This window comes from Prionailurus viverrinus, chromosome D1 (genome assembly GCF_022837055.1).
Source record: "Prionailurus viverrinus isolate Anna chromosome D1, UM_Priviv_1.0, whole genome shotgun sequence".
Classification (NCBI taxonomy): domain Eukaryota; kingdom Metazoa; phylum Chordata; class Mammalia; order Carnivora; family Felidae; genus Prionailurus; species Prionailurus viverrinus.
In genome coordinates this window covers 105273299-105289662 of record NC_062570.1, presented here as the reverse complement: position 1 = coordinate 105289662, position 16364 = coordinate 105273299, and the positions used below count along the sequence as shown (strand labels likewise).

Here is a 16364-nt window from a genome sequence, read left to right as displayed (position 1 = left end):
TGAGCCACGAAGAAGGCTGGCCTGCCGACGGGGAGGGAGGTGCTGAGAGCCAGAGAGTGGGGGCGCGGAACAGAGAGGGGCTGCCCGGGGGTCCGCCAGAATCAGCCACTCAGCGCTGTGGAGGGAAGCGGCCAGCACTCTGGGGTTCATCTCCGGCCACACCAGCCTCTTGGGTGCGGGGCCCAGCGGGCGGAGAGCCGGCCGGAGCCGGGGGTGGTTCCGCTGTGCCTGGGGCCACGGGACGAGATCGGGGAGGACGGCAACAGGCCGGGGAGACCAAGCCCAGGGGAGGGGACGGGGAGGGCAAGACGGGCAGAGGCCCCATGGGGTCCAGGAACGCTGTCGTCAGGGACCGCAAGGGGGCTGGGGTGGCAGAGGTGGAGACCCTGGAAGGGACGGATGAGGGCACGGCAGGGGCTCCAGGGGGAAGCGGCAGGCGGTGCACATGGACGGGGTCCAAGGAGCGCATGCGCCGTGGGAGGGAATCGCTTGTAAGGTGCCCGTGGCCGCCAGGCCAGCTCGAGGACGCGCCGATTCCCAATATGGACGGGAAAGCGGCCAACGGCACTTTGTGGGCCCAAATTATTCCTGAGCGGACAACAGCGCCGGGCGCTCGGGCCCGGGTGACCCCAACGTGACGGAGGGGGCCCTGCGACCAGCTGACAATGTCACACAAACCCAGAGCCAGAGTCCAGGCTGAGCCTCCCGGAGCGCGGGCCGTGCCTGCGAGCGGCCTTCGGGGCTCTGTCCCTCCCCCCGTCCTGCCTGCGAAGAGACGAGGCGAGCAGGCCACGGGGTGGGGAACACAGGCCAGGAGGCCTGTGACGATCCACCTTCGGTGGCTGGCACTTGCCCACACGGAAGGCTTCCACGCTGCCCCCCACGCTGGTGTATGTGGGGTACAGAGAAGATTAACAAGCAAACGGGGGTCCGGGTGATCTTAGCAAACACGGCTTTCAGCGAACTCGCTGCCAGCTGCGGGTTCCAAGGGGCGCCAAGGGGCACGTGATCCAGCCGCGGGCAGGGAGGAGGGAAGGAAGAGAAGGAGATCCGGGCACAGAGTGTAAATGCGGCATTTTAGTCATTGAACACAAGTTAGCTGGGGCTCCACGAGGCAACGACTTCTGTGAGGCCCACTTTCCAACATCAAGCCTCAATCGTGAGTGCTCAGCACGGCCATGCAAGGTACCCACAGTTTTTTCAACGACCCCCTAAAACGTCTCGGCAAACGCATCGAGCATTAGTGCGCTCGGGGTCTCCAGCCGGGTTACGCCGGGAGCCCCACTCAACCTGCCACCCCCGGGACAGCGGCCGCTCGCCCCCCGCGGACGCCTCCAGTTTCTAACGAGCAGGACCAGAAGTCTGTGAAGACACTAACATGCACGGGGCAGGAACACACACCTGTCACACCCTGGGACGGCTGCCCCGGGCTCAGTGTTCAGGCTGGTGGTGGCACTCGGGGGGATTTTTCACCTCTAGCGTCTAAATGAAAAATAAACAGGACCCCAAAGCAGGAGGCAAACAGCCACAGACTAAAGACGGGACCGCGGCCCTGTGTGTTCATTCAATCAGTCATGACTCGTTTGCGGATGCTTCTTCCTTGCGGCTGCCGCGTTCCTGGCACGAGACGGGTTGTGTCCCTGCCCTCAAGGGGCAAGCGTTCTAGCGGGAGAAACGGGTGATATACATAATGTAACACGGTGACAGGCGCACCGAACAGAAATAACGCAGGGTGACGGAAAGGCCACGGGGTGGCGGCTGTTTTAAATAGGAGACGGGGGCACTTGGGCAGAGACCAAACCAACCACGCCTCTGTCTGGGAAACAGCAATTACCAGCGGAGAGCAAGTGCAAAGGCCCTGAGGTAGGGACGAGCTTGACATACTCCCAGGCAGCAAAAAGACCAGCGTGGCCAAAGCTGAGTGAATGAGGCTGAATGAGCCAATAGAGAAGGCTGGAAGGGCAGACAGGGACCAGACCAATGGTTACTAACCTGGGGAACGTGGTCACTCGGAAGGGAAAAATAGATACATTTTAGTTTCTGCCAACCTCAAACTGAAATACGGCATTTAGAAGCACAGCCAACCAACCACACTCATTATGAACGGCCCCTGTGACTTGGAAGAGAAAATCATGGCTGTTTGCGCAACAAATTATGGTTGCTGCAGATATGCCAAAATATCACCTATGCTTATCACTACTTCAAAACTACACTAGCTTTGGACTTGCTCCTCAAAATCGAGTGCTCAGTTATATTTACTGCACCGCAAGTTTACATTTAATATTGACGTGCGTTTAACAGATTACGTTCGTAACCCTGAGTATTGCCTTTTTAAAAAAAAATTTTTTTTTTAATGTTTATTTATTTTTGATAGAGAGGGACAGAGGGCTAGCGGGGGAGACACAGAGGGAGACAGAATCCAAAGCAGGCTCCAGACTCCGAGCTGTCAGCGCAGAGCCCGACGCGGGGCTCGAACTCCCGAACCGCGAGATCATGACCTGAGCCGAAGTCGGATGCTTAACCGACTGAGCCCCCCAGGCGCCCCCTGAGTATTTCTTATAACGCTTTATAGAAGTTATTCTGAGAGGGGATTTCCCCCAGGCTTTCCTGAACTGCCTACGGGGTCCAGGGCGCAGAGAAGGTTCGGAGCCTGGAGCAGAACCCCAGGACACGTGGGACATCTGGAGTCACACGCAGCCACGGCGAGGCCTGCGGCTCAGAGCTGAGCAGAGGAGGGTCTCTAGGAAGAGGCTCGTCCCTAACACAGCAACTGCTTCATGAGCGAGCACGCACGTGCGAACTTCTGAAAGGAAAGAGCTGCCTGGCATTTTTAATAGGTCATCTTAATACGCGGACCGTTCTTAATAGGTTGAGTGCGGTGTGAAAAACAGACATGGGTGGGAGGGTGGAGACTGAAATCCTGGTAACTTCCAGCCGGAGGGCAAAGCACAGATATAAGTACCGAAAACAAGTCATCTCTCGCTTTGAAAAAGTAACTTTACACGCCCAGAAAACGCGAACACGGCACAATAGAAGACAACAGAGATCAACCTTCCCAGCACCGCCTGCCTGTGTCTTCCATCCATCCTTTCGAGGCTCTGCATACAATAAAGCCAGAGCCGGGCCACGTTTTCTGTGCCGCGCAGGGAGCAAACATCACGTGTTTGTGGGCCACGTGGCCCGGCTGTCCCTCCACAGCTCAAAACACCCGTGGACGGGACATCCAGATTGGGTGTGACTGTGCTAACAACATGTTCCCTGTGAACCCTGAAATTCCGATTGATATTTACATGTCATGTTATCTTTCTGTTTTTTCAATTATTAAAAACCAACACCATTCGGGGCGCCCGGGTGGCGCAGTCGGTTAAGCGTCCGACTTCAGCCAGGTCACGATCTCGCGGTCTGTGAGTTCGAGCCCCGCGTCGGGCTCTGGGCTGATGGCTCGGAGCCTGGAGCCTGCTTCCAGTTCTGTGTCTCCCTCTCTCTCTGCCCCTCCCCCGTTCATGCTCTGTCTCTCTCTGTCCCAAAAATAAATAAACGTTGAAAAAAAAAAATTAAAAAAAAAAAATCAACACCATTCTTAGCCCAAGGGCCGAGCGAAAACAAGTCACGGACTGGATGTGGCCTGTGGGCCAAAGTCTGAAGATCACCGTAATAAATTACCAGCTTTCAAACTTTCACATGTTTTACAACCACGTATTTGTTCTTTTCCCTTTCTTTTCCTTCTTTCTTTCGTTCTTTCTTTCTTTCTTTTTTTTTCTTTCCTTCCTTCCTTCTTTCCTTCCTTCCCTCCTTCCTTCCTTCCTTCCTTCCTTCCTTCCTTCCTTCCTCCCTCCCTCCCTCCCTCCCTTCCTGAAAGAGAGAGAGAGAGCAGGAGAGGAACCGAGAGAGAGGGAGGGAGACAGAAAGAATCCCAAATAGGTTCCGAGCTATCAGCACAGAGCCCAATGCGGGGCTCGATCTCACGAACCGTGAGCTCATGACCTGAGCTGAAGTCAAGAGTAGGACACTTAACCAACTGAGCCACCCAGGTGCCCCACAGCCGTGCATTTTCACAGAATATGCTAGACATCACTCGACAGTCACGTGACAGTCCATGGTACGAGAATACCGTAATCTAACAGGTTTCACACTGATCAGCTTTCAGATTGAGTCCAATTTTTACCGAGGGGTGTGCTTAAGCTGACCTTTGTGAGCGTGTCCTTGAAGGACACAATCCGCAAGGCACAATTTGCCAGGGAAATGGTTACGCGTTCACGACACGTGTTTCCAGCTTTATGAGCCCAACTGCTGTGCACGAACACCCCTTTCTAAATTGCCCTGCACAAACACGGAACTCAAGGAAGACCTTTGCAAATGGCACAAAGATTCAGTCTTCCTTACACTGCACTTTCTGGATTCCCGGCAAGATTAGACTGTCCACGTACATCCACTGACCGTTTGTAGCTTTCCGTTCTCGTGAACCACCCACTTCTGCTCTGACTCTGTTTTCCTACCGGGCTCTGTCTTTTCTTCCCAAATGGAACCCTCCAGCCAATTTCCCCAACTCCACTCGCTAATTAATTCATCCCCGCCCACCGATGTTAAATCCCACCTTTGCCATAGAGAACTGCGTGGCACTATCCGGAAGCAGTATGGCACCGTGACAATGACCGCGCTCTTCCAACGTCTACATCGTAGACTTCGAAAGAACAAGCGTCCGCCTCATTACGTGTACCCTTTTCGGATCGTCCCTGGTGATTCTCAAACGTCAGCTCTTCTAGACGAACTCGAAGCTTCCCCAAATCATCTTCGGACCTCAGACTGTGTTCACACTAGGAGTGTGAACCGGGAACATTTGCCTCTATGAGGTCAAGCTTCTCTATCCCACACCACAGCCCTGTCTCCCTTTCGGAGACCGTCTCTATCTTCTCCGTGGCTCTGGGCCCTTCCTCCCCCCAAAGGCCCACCTGCTTTATGAACACACGCCCGGATCCCAGACTCTTGTCTCTGCTCCCGATCTGTCCGCCTGCTCTATTTTCTGCTTGGCCGTCACGGCTCGACAAGGAAGATACTGGGCTTTGTAGACTCCGCAGCAGGCTCCGCTCTGAGCGTTCGTCTTAATCGTAAAAGCTTTTCTGCTCGCTCTTCCCGAGAGGATGTTGTGACGGTCCCCCTGCCCAAGTATCCCGTCAGCTGCACTGACTGCACTTACGGAAGGGAGTTCAAGGACAGCGAAGCTGCCGGCTGCAGCTCACCCTTATTTTAATGGGGTGACTCACTCACCTCTTCACCTTTAAAGCCATATGCTGGCTACTGATACGCGACAGTATTGATCACGTTAAGGAAACAGTCCCTGTTATGATTTAGAGCTGTCGTCAGGAATGGACAGTGTTTGATGTCTTTTTAGTATCTGTCGAGGGGACTGTCTGGTTCCTCCCCTGATCTAATAATGCGATTTAATCTATTACCGGATTTGCTAAGACCGATCCGTCCCCTCGTTGCTGGGACCATAAGCTGCTGCTGGTGACTGTACTTTTCCTATACTGGTAGATTGTATTTGCTACTATTTCGTTTAGGTTTTTTTTTTTTTTTTGCTTTGCATTTGTATTCACGAGCAACGTTGGTCTTTTTGGCATCCATCCCGTTCAGACATGGGTTTCAGAACCAGCCTGCCTGGGTCCACGTTCAGCCACGCCACTGTGAGCCGCGATGTCAGGCAAGCCAGCTCACCTGCTCATGTGTGACGCACTGACGAAAAGGGTCCTGCCCAGGAACCAACCAGGCAGCTCCTCCCTTTCCGAAGCCCCTAGAACTTATGCTTGTCATGGCCCCGCAGCTGCTTCTAAGCACAGTCACGTTTCAGGCAGCTCTCCAACTTCTGACTTTCTTGGATGTTGGTTTACTTTTGAGAGAGTGAGCGAGCACAGGGGAGGGGCAGAGAGAGGAGGGGGCAGGGGATCCGAAGAGGGCTCCGTGCTGACAGCAGACAGCCGGAGGCAGGGCTCGAACTCACAAGCCGTGAGATCATGACGTGAGCCAAAGTTGGACACTTAACCGACTGAGCCACCCAGGCGTCCCACCCACCTCTGACTTTCCTTGGGTTCTGACCTCCTTCCAGCTTCTTGCCTTATCTTGGGTCAGCTTTACTAATTTCTGTTGCTGCCGAAAGCATTTCACCCAGTTGTGTTCAAATGGGTTACTGTGGAACCGAGTGTTCCCTTGGGAAAACCTCTGTATTGGAAAGCCCTGTATTTTAAAGCCCTGACACTGCATATTTATGGACAATGTGTGTTCATCAATTTAAAAAAAAAATCAAGCTCACGAATCCTAAGATCCAGTTATCGTATCTCTCGGTCACTTACTCCATCAGACAGAGAGCTCAGCTCCCCTATGGCTGTGCTTCTGTCCCACTGCTTTGGGTGAGTACATTATTTGGGAAAAGAAAGCCTCAAGATGTGACCATCTCTGTTAAGGACTACGGTAGAGTCGGGGCGCCTGGGTGGCTCAGTCGGTTAAGCGTCCAACTTCGGTTCAGGTCACGATCTCGCGGTCCGTGAGTTCGAGCCCCGCGTCGGGCTCTGGGCTGACGGCTCAGGGCCTGCAGCCTGCTTCGGATTCTGTGTCTCCCTCTCTCTCTGTCCCTCCCCCACTCACGCTCTGTCTCTGTCTCTCTCTCAAAGATAAACCAACGTTAAAAGAACTACAGGAAAGTTGATTGTAAGTACAGTTTTGGCCTGTGTGTTCTAGTTTATCCGCGGTCAACATTACCCCTCGCTGTCCCGCATCTGTTTCTTTTCCTGAGTTTACCACCCGAGAGGGGGCTCCGCTCACCAGGCGTCCCATCCCGTCGGTGGCAGAGACCCTGGACTAGGACGCGCGGGCAAGACCCAGCAGGCTGTGTTCCGCGCCAGCGGCTGCCCCCCCGGGACAGGTGTCTGGCCTTCCCCACCCACGGGGCAGACGGCCCTGGGCGCGTTTGCGTCCAGGACCCCACAGGGCTCGCGACAAAACCCCAGGCGCGTACCTTGTAATGCGCCAGCTGGAGCGCGAGCTGCACAAAGGCGTCCGGGCTCGTCCGGCACTTTTTGATGAGTCCTTTGCCGAAGGTGTGGAACGGGAAAGAATGGAAATCCACGTCGTTGGCCAGAAGGCTCGCGCAGCTCAGGGAAGTCTCGATCACCTCCTGACACTTGAGGGAAAGGAGAGAGGGATTTTAGTTAATGGGGGAGGGCGGAGGGGTTACGGACGTACCCCGAAGCCACAGGGTTGGTGCCCGAAAACACACCCCGTTCTCCTCTCGGCTCTTTCCAAAGTGTTACCCAGCAGCTGTGGTTTGTTAGCAACACGGCACCCCGCTCGCCGACCAGTGGCGGGGTGGCCCCGGCAGGAGGGACGCGGGTGGGAGACGGGGGCTTCCTGGTCTGAGCGGGACCCCAAAGGCCATTTGGAACAGCCCGAGTTTTGTTTCGCGAAACCCATCGCGGCGACCGAGGAACCAGTTTAAAGCAAGAAACGGGCTGTGGTACAACCACGCGATAGAAACGAGCGACCGGGCCACGGAATCACACGGAAGAACCGTAAATGCGTGTTACCAAGTGAAAGAAGCCAGCCTGAAAAGGCCACGTACGACAGGATTCCACAAACAGGACATCGCGGACAAGGCAAGATGTGGAGACCGGGCCAAGATCAGCGGTCGCCGGGGGCTGGATTGGGGGCGGGGAGGGATGAACAGGCAGAGCACAGGTCTCTGGGCAGCGACACGACTCTTGGGATGCTGTGCTGGTGGACACAGGTCACCACGCACCCGGCTCATCAGTGATGCGTTCACCACTGAGAGTCAACCCCCACGGCGACGCTGGGCTCCAGGTGACGGTGACACGTGGGTGCAGGTTCACGGGCTGTGACGGACGCACGGCCCTGGCGGGGACGTGGGTAGTGAGGGAGGCTGCGTGCGTGTGGGGTCGGGGAAGGGGGACAGGAGGGATCTCAACGGACTTGCCACTCACGTCTGCTGTGAAACTAAAAAGGCTCTAAAAGTTAAATCTACGGACACGTTTTAAATAAATGCCGACCGACTTGGTCAGCTGACACGTTTCAGCAAAGGCTACCTTTCTCTGGGGAGCACACCCCAGCCCCGGGGACACAGATGCTTGGGGTACAGCACCAGATGTGGTGTTTTCTACTTCGACAGTTATTTCTTGAGGCCCGGGAACTCCTGCTCGGACTAGAGGAACTGGAATGTGCTATTTCCACCCCTAAAATCCCTTCCCCCCAAACGCTTCCTTCCAGCGAGTGGACTGCACCTGAGAATCTTGAAGAGACAAAAATTACAAGGGCGTGATCTGGAGTACTTCAACCCTGGAGGAAGGGACTCAGTTTCCCCCTTTTTCACTGTGACGTCTAGCGGGGTCCGAGCTGGAAACGTCGCCGACCGTCTCCGCCGAAACCTCAAGCGGAAGAACTACCTAGCGGGGCCCCTGAGACAGCAGGAGCTGGGGCAGCCCCACGGCCCCCCGGAGACGCCCGCACGGACAAGGCGCGTGGACAGTGCGCCTGTGAGAGCTGAAGCCCGTCCCCCACCCCGGGTGACGGATCGTTCGGACTCACTTCCTCCGGGATGTCCCACTGCAGCCGGGTGGGGTACGGAATGTTCGGGTTGGGGTCGCCCTTGCAGTGCCCGTCCTCGGCATAACCCAGCTGAAAGGAGTCAGTGGCCAGGACGTACTGTTGCAAACGAAAAGAGACACATGTCAAGTGAGAGATTATCGTGGCCGACGGTGTTACGTAAGACGTATCTGAAATGACATCCGACGGAGACGGATCCTCGATCTCTACAGAGATACGATTCACACGTTAACAAGAGCCACTCCTGGGGTGTGCGGACTTCACACCCTCGGCACAGCCACCTAACGTGACCGTTCCTATCTCCACTCCAGGAGCGGGGAGAAAAACGGACCCTGTGGGCTGGTCAGGATCACAGTCAGGAGTTCAAGCCCCAGGTCGGGTGTAGAGATTACCTAAAAATAAAATCTTTATGGGGTACCGGGGTGGCTCAGCTAGGTGAGCGTCCGACTCTTGATCTCAGCTCAGGTCTCGATCTCAGGGTCATGAGTTCAAGCCCTACGTTGGAGCCTACTTAAAAAAATAATAATCATAAGCCACTCTGGAAAACAGTATGGAGGTTCCTCAAAAAACTAAAAACAGAACTACCCTACGACCCAGCAATCGCACGACTAGGCATTTATCCACGGGATACAGGTGTGCTGTTTCAAAGGGACACTTGCACCCCAATGTTTATAGCAGCACTATCGACAACGGCCAAAGTATGGAAAGAGCCCGAATGTCCATCGATGGATGAATGGGTAAAGAAGATGTGGGATACACACACACACACACACACACACACACACAAAATGGAATATTACTCGGCAATCAAACAGAATGAAATCTTGCCATTTGCAACTATGTGGGTGGAACTGGAGGGTATTATGCTAAGTGAAATTATCAGTCAAAGACAAATATCATATGACTTCGCTCATATGAGGACTTTAAGAGACAAAACAGATGAACATCAGGGAAGGGAAGCAAAAATAATACAAAAACAGGGAGGGGCACAAAACATCAGAGACTCTTAAACACAGAGAACAAACTGAGGGTTGCTCGAGGGATGTTGGGTGGGGGATGGGCTAAATGGGGAAGGGTCAGTAAGGAGGACACTTGTTGGGATGAGCACTGGGTGTCATACGTAGGGGATGAATCACTGGGCTCTACTCCTGAAATCATTATTGCAGTAGATGCTAACTAACTTGGTTGTAAATGTAAAAAAAAAAAAAAAAAGAAAGAAATTAAAAAAAATAATCATAAAATAAAACCTTAACAACAACAACAAAAAAGACCACACGTTGTAGGAGTCCGTTTCTATGAAATGCCCAGAACAGGCAAAGTGACAAAGACAGAAAGTAGATTTGTGGTTGCCAGGGATGGGGCGGGGGGGGGGGAATGAAAACATGCTAAAATTAGGTAATGGTGACGGCCGGACAACTACTTTGTAAAACACAAAACCCAGGGAGTTGTGTACCTTAAGGAGGTAAATTTCATAGAACGCGAATTATATCTCCATCAACAATAACAAAAACATTTCTTTAAAGAGGAATCCCAGCACTCAGTGAGCTCCCCAGCGGGGGAGGCAAAACACAAAGAAACAGATAAAAAACACCCGCCGAGTGTCTGAGCCGCTCTGCATCGGAGCCCCCAGAGTGTCCAACATGCTGAAATTTCAGAAATACAATGGACAGCAAAATGGATTCAACTCTGACCTGATTTTTTCTTAAGTGGCTTGGCACAGTTAAGCTAGCTCTCATTCTAATTTGGCCTGGGCCTCCGAGACAAGAGAGTAGGTCAGATCCCCGTCCACGCGGGGAGCCCCTGGGGCCCCCGTCCAGTCCCTGGACCCACAGTCCCTGGACCCATTCTGTCAGCTGACGGTAACAGTTAAACGCCAGCACTTCCATCGGGGCGCCTGGGAGGCTCAGTCGGTGAAGCGTCCGACTTTGGCTCAGGTGGCGATCTCACAGTTTGTGAGTTCGAGCCCCGCGTCGGGCTCTGTGCTGACAGCTCAGTGCCTGGAGGCTGCTCCGGATTCTGTCTCCCTTTCTCTCTGCCCCTCCCCTGCTCACGCGGTCTCTGTCTCTCTCAAAAATAAATAAACATTAAAAAAAAGAAAATTGAAAAAAAAAAAGTTACCTTGAGCGTCATCAGACCCAAGTAATACAGAATTTCTGAATCAAGGCCACTGTTGACAACCCTGGAATTCAGCAATTTCTTTAAACAAGAACTGTGATGGATGAGTTAAGTAAGCAAAACCTTCCTTGGGGGCACCGGGAGGCGCAGGCAGTTAAGCGACGGACCCTTGATCTCGGCTCAGGTCACGATCTCACGGTTCACGGGTTCGAGCCCCGCATTGGGCTCTGTGCTAATGGCACGGAGCTTGGTTGGCATTCTGTCTCTCCTTCTCTTTCTCTCTCTCTCTCTCTCTCTCTCTCTCTCTCTCTGCCCCTCCCTTGCTTGTGCTCTGTCTCTCAAAATAAATAAATAAATAAACTTAAAAAAAAAAAAAGTCATTAAAAAAAAAAAAAGAAAGCAAAATCTCCCTTCGGTGATTCACGCCAACAGTGAAAACAGTTCAAACGGTTCAGGGAGAAATGAATTTTTAAAAATTAAAGAAACTGGCAGGGCCAACCCAACACATTTTATTTATTTTTTTTTTTCTAATGTTTTATTTTTGAGAGAGAGAGAGAGAGTGTGAGCAGGGGAGGGGCAGAGAGAGAGAGAGGGAGACAGAGAGAGAGGGAGACAGAGAGAGAGAGAGAGAGAGAGAGAGAGAGAGAGAGAGAGAGTCTGAAGGAGGCTCCAGGCTCTGAGCTGTCAGTGCAGAGCCCGACACGGGGCTCGAACCCACGAACCGCGAGATCGTGACCTGAGCCGAAACCAAGGCTGAGCCACCCAGGTGCCCCATTAAATGTGTTTCTACCTAAGGAACGTGAGTTGTAGGAGGCGAAGACACGAAGGGCTTTTGTTGGGCTACTGGTGACTTCCAGTGCCCACACGTGTTATGAAGCATCGTATCATCAGACGAAAACCACACGGTAGAACGTGGTCTGGGGTCTGGATCTGCAACAACTCCCACATCCCGGCCGGAGCTGCAAAGGCTCACCTCCCACAGGTGCCCGATGATGGGCGCGTCGGCCCAGGAATGTTCCGCGTTCATGCCCACCTTCCCGTTTTTGAACACGATGAACGTGAAAGACTTATCGAACCACCTGCGGGAGACAAAAGTTACATGTTTTATTCTGGGTGGGCTCCTGGGCCCCCGCCCCTCGACAAGCTGCTCCTGAACCTCTGCGGACTGATGTTAAGAGCGCACGTTGGACTCTGAGGCCAGTCGGTCCTCTGTATCAGACACAGACCTAAGCATTTGTGCGCTGGAGACCGGCAGAACAGAACGTGTTATTCTAACGTGAACCAGCCCACAAGGCAACTGCCAAAGAGACAGGAGGCCACGTGCCCGCACACCCCCGCCCTGGGCCGAACCCTGTCCCCGGGGGCAGGGCAGACAGGACCTTGCTTCACAGACAAGAGACAGGAGGCTCCGGGACGGTGACGATCAGCGAGCAACAGGTCAGCCCCGTCCACCTCCTTCCCCTGCCTGGTCCCAGACACCAGGAGCCACGCCTGTCACCACTACCATGACGGGTGGTCACGCGCAGAAGGGGTTAGGATCTCAAGTCTGCCGCTTAAGCTGTGTGTGTGTGTGTGTGTGTGTGTGTGTGTGTGTGTGTGTGTAAAGAAGAAAGTCAAGAGTTGTGCTTTAAGTTTATTTCTTTATTTTTTGGGGGGGGAGAGAATGAGAGGGGGAGGGGCAGAGAGAGAGGGAGAGACAGAATCCCAAGCAGGCTCCGCGCCATCAGCAAAGAGCCTGACGTGGGGCTCGAACTCACGAACCGCGAGATCCTGACCTGAGCCGAAACCTAATGTCGGATGCTTAATGACTGAGCCCCCCCCCCGGGCGCCCCTTAAGAGTTGTGTTTTACGTGAGCCCTTATTCCTCAAGAGCAGAGATACCGGAGGCAGGTGCGGTGACATGTGACGTCCCTTCCAAGCTCGCAGGCGAGCTACGGTCCCTCAGGAGGGAGGGGAGGTGCAGTACCTGTCATAACACCTGCCGTGGAGGAGGGACTTGGCATAGGAGTCCATCGACGCATCCGGGTCTTGCTGCCTGTACCCCTGCTCGGTTTCATCCAGCGTCACGAAGAACGCGGCCTTTTCCACGGCGTCGAGAGACTGCTTATTTTTCCCGCGGCCAAAATAGGCCTGGCGACACTTGGCCCAGGGGACTCTGAAATCAGAGTTCAACGGAGGTAAGCCCGCGGCAATGCAGGGACCTCTCCTTACCCGTGACGTTCAAAATGACAGCGTTTTTCCCAGGTGACTAGGAATCGAAGGGGACTCGCACACTTAGGATCTTGCGGGTGGCTGTGCCGTTTGCGGGCAGGAGTTCGGCGCGCACCTCCGTTCGCAAACTGCCACACGTGCGACAAGAACGCAGGCTGGCCCGTGAGCTCGGCCACCTCGGGGCAGCGACCCCGAGAAAGCGCCCCTCGCGCCCGCACCAGGGTCCCCATCCTGGAGTTCTGGCGAGGAAGTCACCGCGAGTGTGTGACCGCCACCTCGTCCCTGTCCTAGCTCCCTGGTCAACGCGACCGTCCCCATTTTCCAGAGGGGGAAACTGAGGCACAGAGACGTGGTCACAGCTACTTCGTGGCGGGGAGAGCTTCAAACCCAGGTCCCGCCCAAGTCCGTGCTGCGAACGACCCCGGGACACCCCCGGGACAAGAGGAGCCCCTGGGAGTGCAAGTGAAGGGACTCTTCCCCCCACCCGCCTCACGGGAGCCACAAGCAGCCGACGCGACACCCACTTCCTGAGAGGCGCCCCGGCCGTGGCTGCTTGGACTGCTCCTGGGCCCCTCACTCAGCGCCCCCTCAGGTCTGCCGCCCCACCCACCCTTCCAGGTCAGGGTCACCTGGTCTGTCTCCCGCCCCCTTCTCTCCCCGGCCCGGACGGCTCTCGTCAGTGTCTGCCAGGGGACAACGGTGACAAGGACATCTACTCTGCACCTGGTGCAGTGCGAGGGGGCAGGAAGGTGACAGGCCGTCAGACGCGCTCGGCGTCTACACCGAGGGCTCTGGGAGGTGAGATGGGGGAGCTCGGGGCCGGGTGCCCGCTGAGCCCTGCGGGGGGTGGGGGACCCCAGGAAGGCCCGCTCCGTGGCTGCACCGCGCCCGCCCGCCATCCCGCGCACTGACGCTCACGGGCACGTGGGACGGGAGCTCGTTCCCCAGGACGGACCGTTCCTCGCAGCCCCGTCGAAGCCCAGCGATGACCCAACACTCCCGGGGCTTCTGGGACCGAGCCTCCCCTGCTGCTCAGGCTGCCGTTCCGGCCGTCCCTGCCGGAGGATCCCCTTGCCTGCAGGAGCCCCTGGGCCAGAAGAATCTCGCCAACGTGCTCGGGGTGCCTGGTGGCCCCTTCAACAGCAGAATCAAGCCCAAACGTAGTCGGGCACACAGAACCCTCTCCGCCTTGTGTTCCGGCGTCCCCGACCCCCTCTGCAGCTCCCTGCACGGATTGTGCAGTGCGCTCCCTGGACGCCCCTGCCACTTGTCGGGCCCGCTGCCACCCTCCGCGTGCTCGTGCCCGGGCATCTTCCTCTTCTCTGAGAAGGGTCGCTCACCACCTTGCTGCCCTGGCAGCTGCCCCATCGCCGGAAGCCGGTGCTGGTCAACCGGGGACAATACTGCCCCCTGGTGGCAGCGAGCAAAGTCTGGGCAGTTGTGTTCATTGCCACTAAGTGGTTGCTGCTGGTGTCGGGGGAGGGGGGAGTAGCGGGGGGCGGGGGGAGGATGCTGCTTAACATCCCCACGCACGGGCCAACGTCCCCACCAGGACACAGATTTCTCCAGCCCAATGTGTACACAGCCGAGGCTGAGAGACACTCAGCTCTGTTTCCGAGCTAATTCCTTAAGTAAACAGAAGCCTCCGAACGATCTTTAGACGTGGCAGGAAATTTATCCCTGACGCGGAGGCCTTGGTTTAAACTTGTCCCGTGTCCTAAATTAAATACGCCCGCGGCCGCACAACACAGGCTGACTCCTCTCCGTCGGGGGCCCCGGTCCCAGTGCGGACGCAGGCCCACCCGCGCGCACACGCGGCCTCGGCGACCCACCAGCGGGACGGGGACGCCAGGCCCTGGCCCTGCCCCCACTGCCAGCCGCAGGTCGCCCACAGGCACCTGTCCTCCGGCTGAGCCCCCCGGGGAGAGGGAGAACCATGAGGGGGTCCCCGCAGCCCCCAGGCACCACCGGGGTCACAGACACCGCGCACCTTTCTCCCGCAGTGAGGGCCGCCAGCTTGGCCTCCCCGGGCTGGGGCTCCGAGGGGTCGTCCAAAATCCTCTGCATCTGCTGCTCGATTTCCCGGGGCTTCAGCAGCCGGCCGTCGTGATAGAGCCAGACCTTGAAGTAACGGCCTTTGTGGAACACGACGATGTGCTTGCTGTCCCTTATGTGCTGGATGGTGTCTGCGGCGGGACGCGGGGCGAGACACAAAGTCCAGAGGCGTGAGGTTACGGGACAGGAGAGAGGCACCCCCCGCTTTCCCGCGGCACCAACCCCTCGTCCCGCGTCCCCCCAGCTCGGCTCGTCCGTCCAGTTCTCAAGAGTCTCCAGGGTCCGTGTGGCATCAGACTGGAGAGCTCTGGGATCGCATGGGTTTCGCTCTGGCTCAGCAGCTCTGCTCAGTCACTCAAGGGACGTACCATCCTGGGCCAATGACTTAAGACTGCTGAAGGGTTTCTACCAGAAAACTCCAGCAAACGTGCAGCCTTTACTTCAAAGTCAGAAATAAGAAGGGGCACCCGGGGGGCTCAGTTGGCTGAGCGTCCGACTTCGGCTCAGGTCACGATCTCGCGGTGTGTGGGTTCGAGCCCCGCGTCGGGCTCTGGGCTGACAGCTCGGAGCCTGGAGTCTGCTTCGGATTCTGCGTCTCCCTCTCTCTCTGCCTTTCCCCCACTTGTGCTCTCTCTCTCTCTCTCTCTCTCTCTCTCTCTCTCTCTCTCTCTCAAAAATACAGACATTAAAGAGGTAATTATGTTAAAACATGGTGAGTAAGATGAACCTTAACCCCGTATGACTAGGATACTTATAGGAAAAGATCAAGACACAGACACGCACAGAGAGACCACACACAAGGAGAGAGGACTCGGGAGGACCGGGCCCTGCCCGTGCCTGCACCTCCAGCTTCCGGCCTCCAGGACCAGGAGGCAGTGAATGTGTCTTTAAGCCACGCTGTCTGTGATTTGTGACCACGGCTCTAGAAACTCATACACTCCGTAACCAACAGCCCCAAATATACACTTAAAACAACAAAAACGATAAAAGACTTAGGAATAACTCTGTCAGATGAGGCCCAAAACCCTGGCAGAGAAAAGTACAGCAGCCCCCCACCCCTGATCCAAGAGGGGTATGTTCCAAGACCACCCCCCCTGCCGAGTGGGTGCCCGAAGCCAGAGTGTACTGAACTTGAAACACACTACTGGCTTTTCTGTTTTACATACCTACGATCCTACGATAAAGTCTGATTTATCAACTAGACGCAGGAGGTTAACAATAACTAATAATAAAACGGGACAGATGTAGTACATGCCAAGGAAGGTTACGTGAACGTCGTTTCTCTCTCTCAAAATGCCCTGTCCGCACCCTTCTTCGTGTCACGATGTGATGTGGGAAAACGCCCACGTGGTAAAAGGACGTGAGGCGAGAGGGAC

At 55.5% G+C, this 16364-nt stretch overlaps 1 protein-coding gene across 3 annotated transcripts in view; it reads right to left on the bottom strand.

Annotated features, from left to right (window-relative positions):
* CPT1A (carnitine palmitoyltransferase 1A) overlaps positions 1-16364 on the bottom strand; it is a 57704-nt gene that overhangs the window by 8588 nt on the left and 32752 nt on the right. For all 3 annotated transcript variants that reach the window (XM_047877176.1, XM_047877177.1, XM_047877178.1), the window contains exons 10-14: positions 14924-15119; positions 12689-12877; positions 11696-11801; positions 8590-8706; positions 7007-7171 (exon numbers count right to left, since the gene is read on the bottom strand). In XM_047877176.1, the coding sequence (XP_047733132.1) occupies positions 7007-7171; positions 8590-8706; positions 11696-11801; positions 12689-12877; positions 14924-15119 (773 nt within the window). The remainder of the gene's footprint in view (positions 1-7006; positions 7172-8589; positions 8707-11695; positions 11802-12688; positions 12878-14923; positions 15120-16364) is intronic.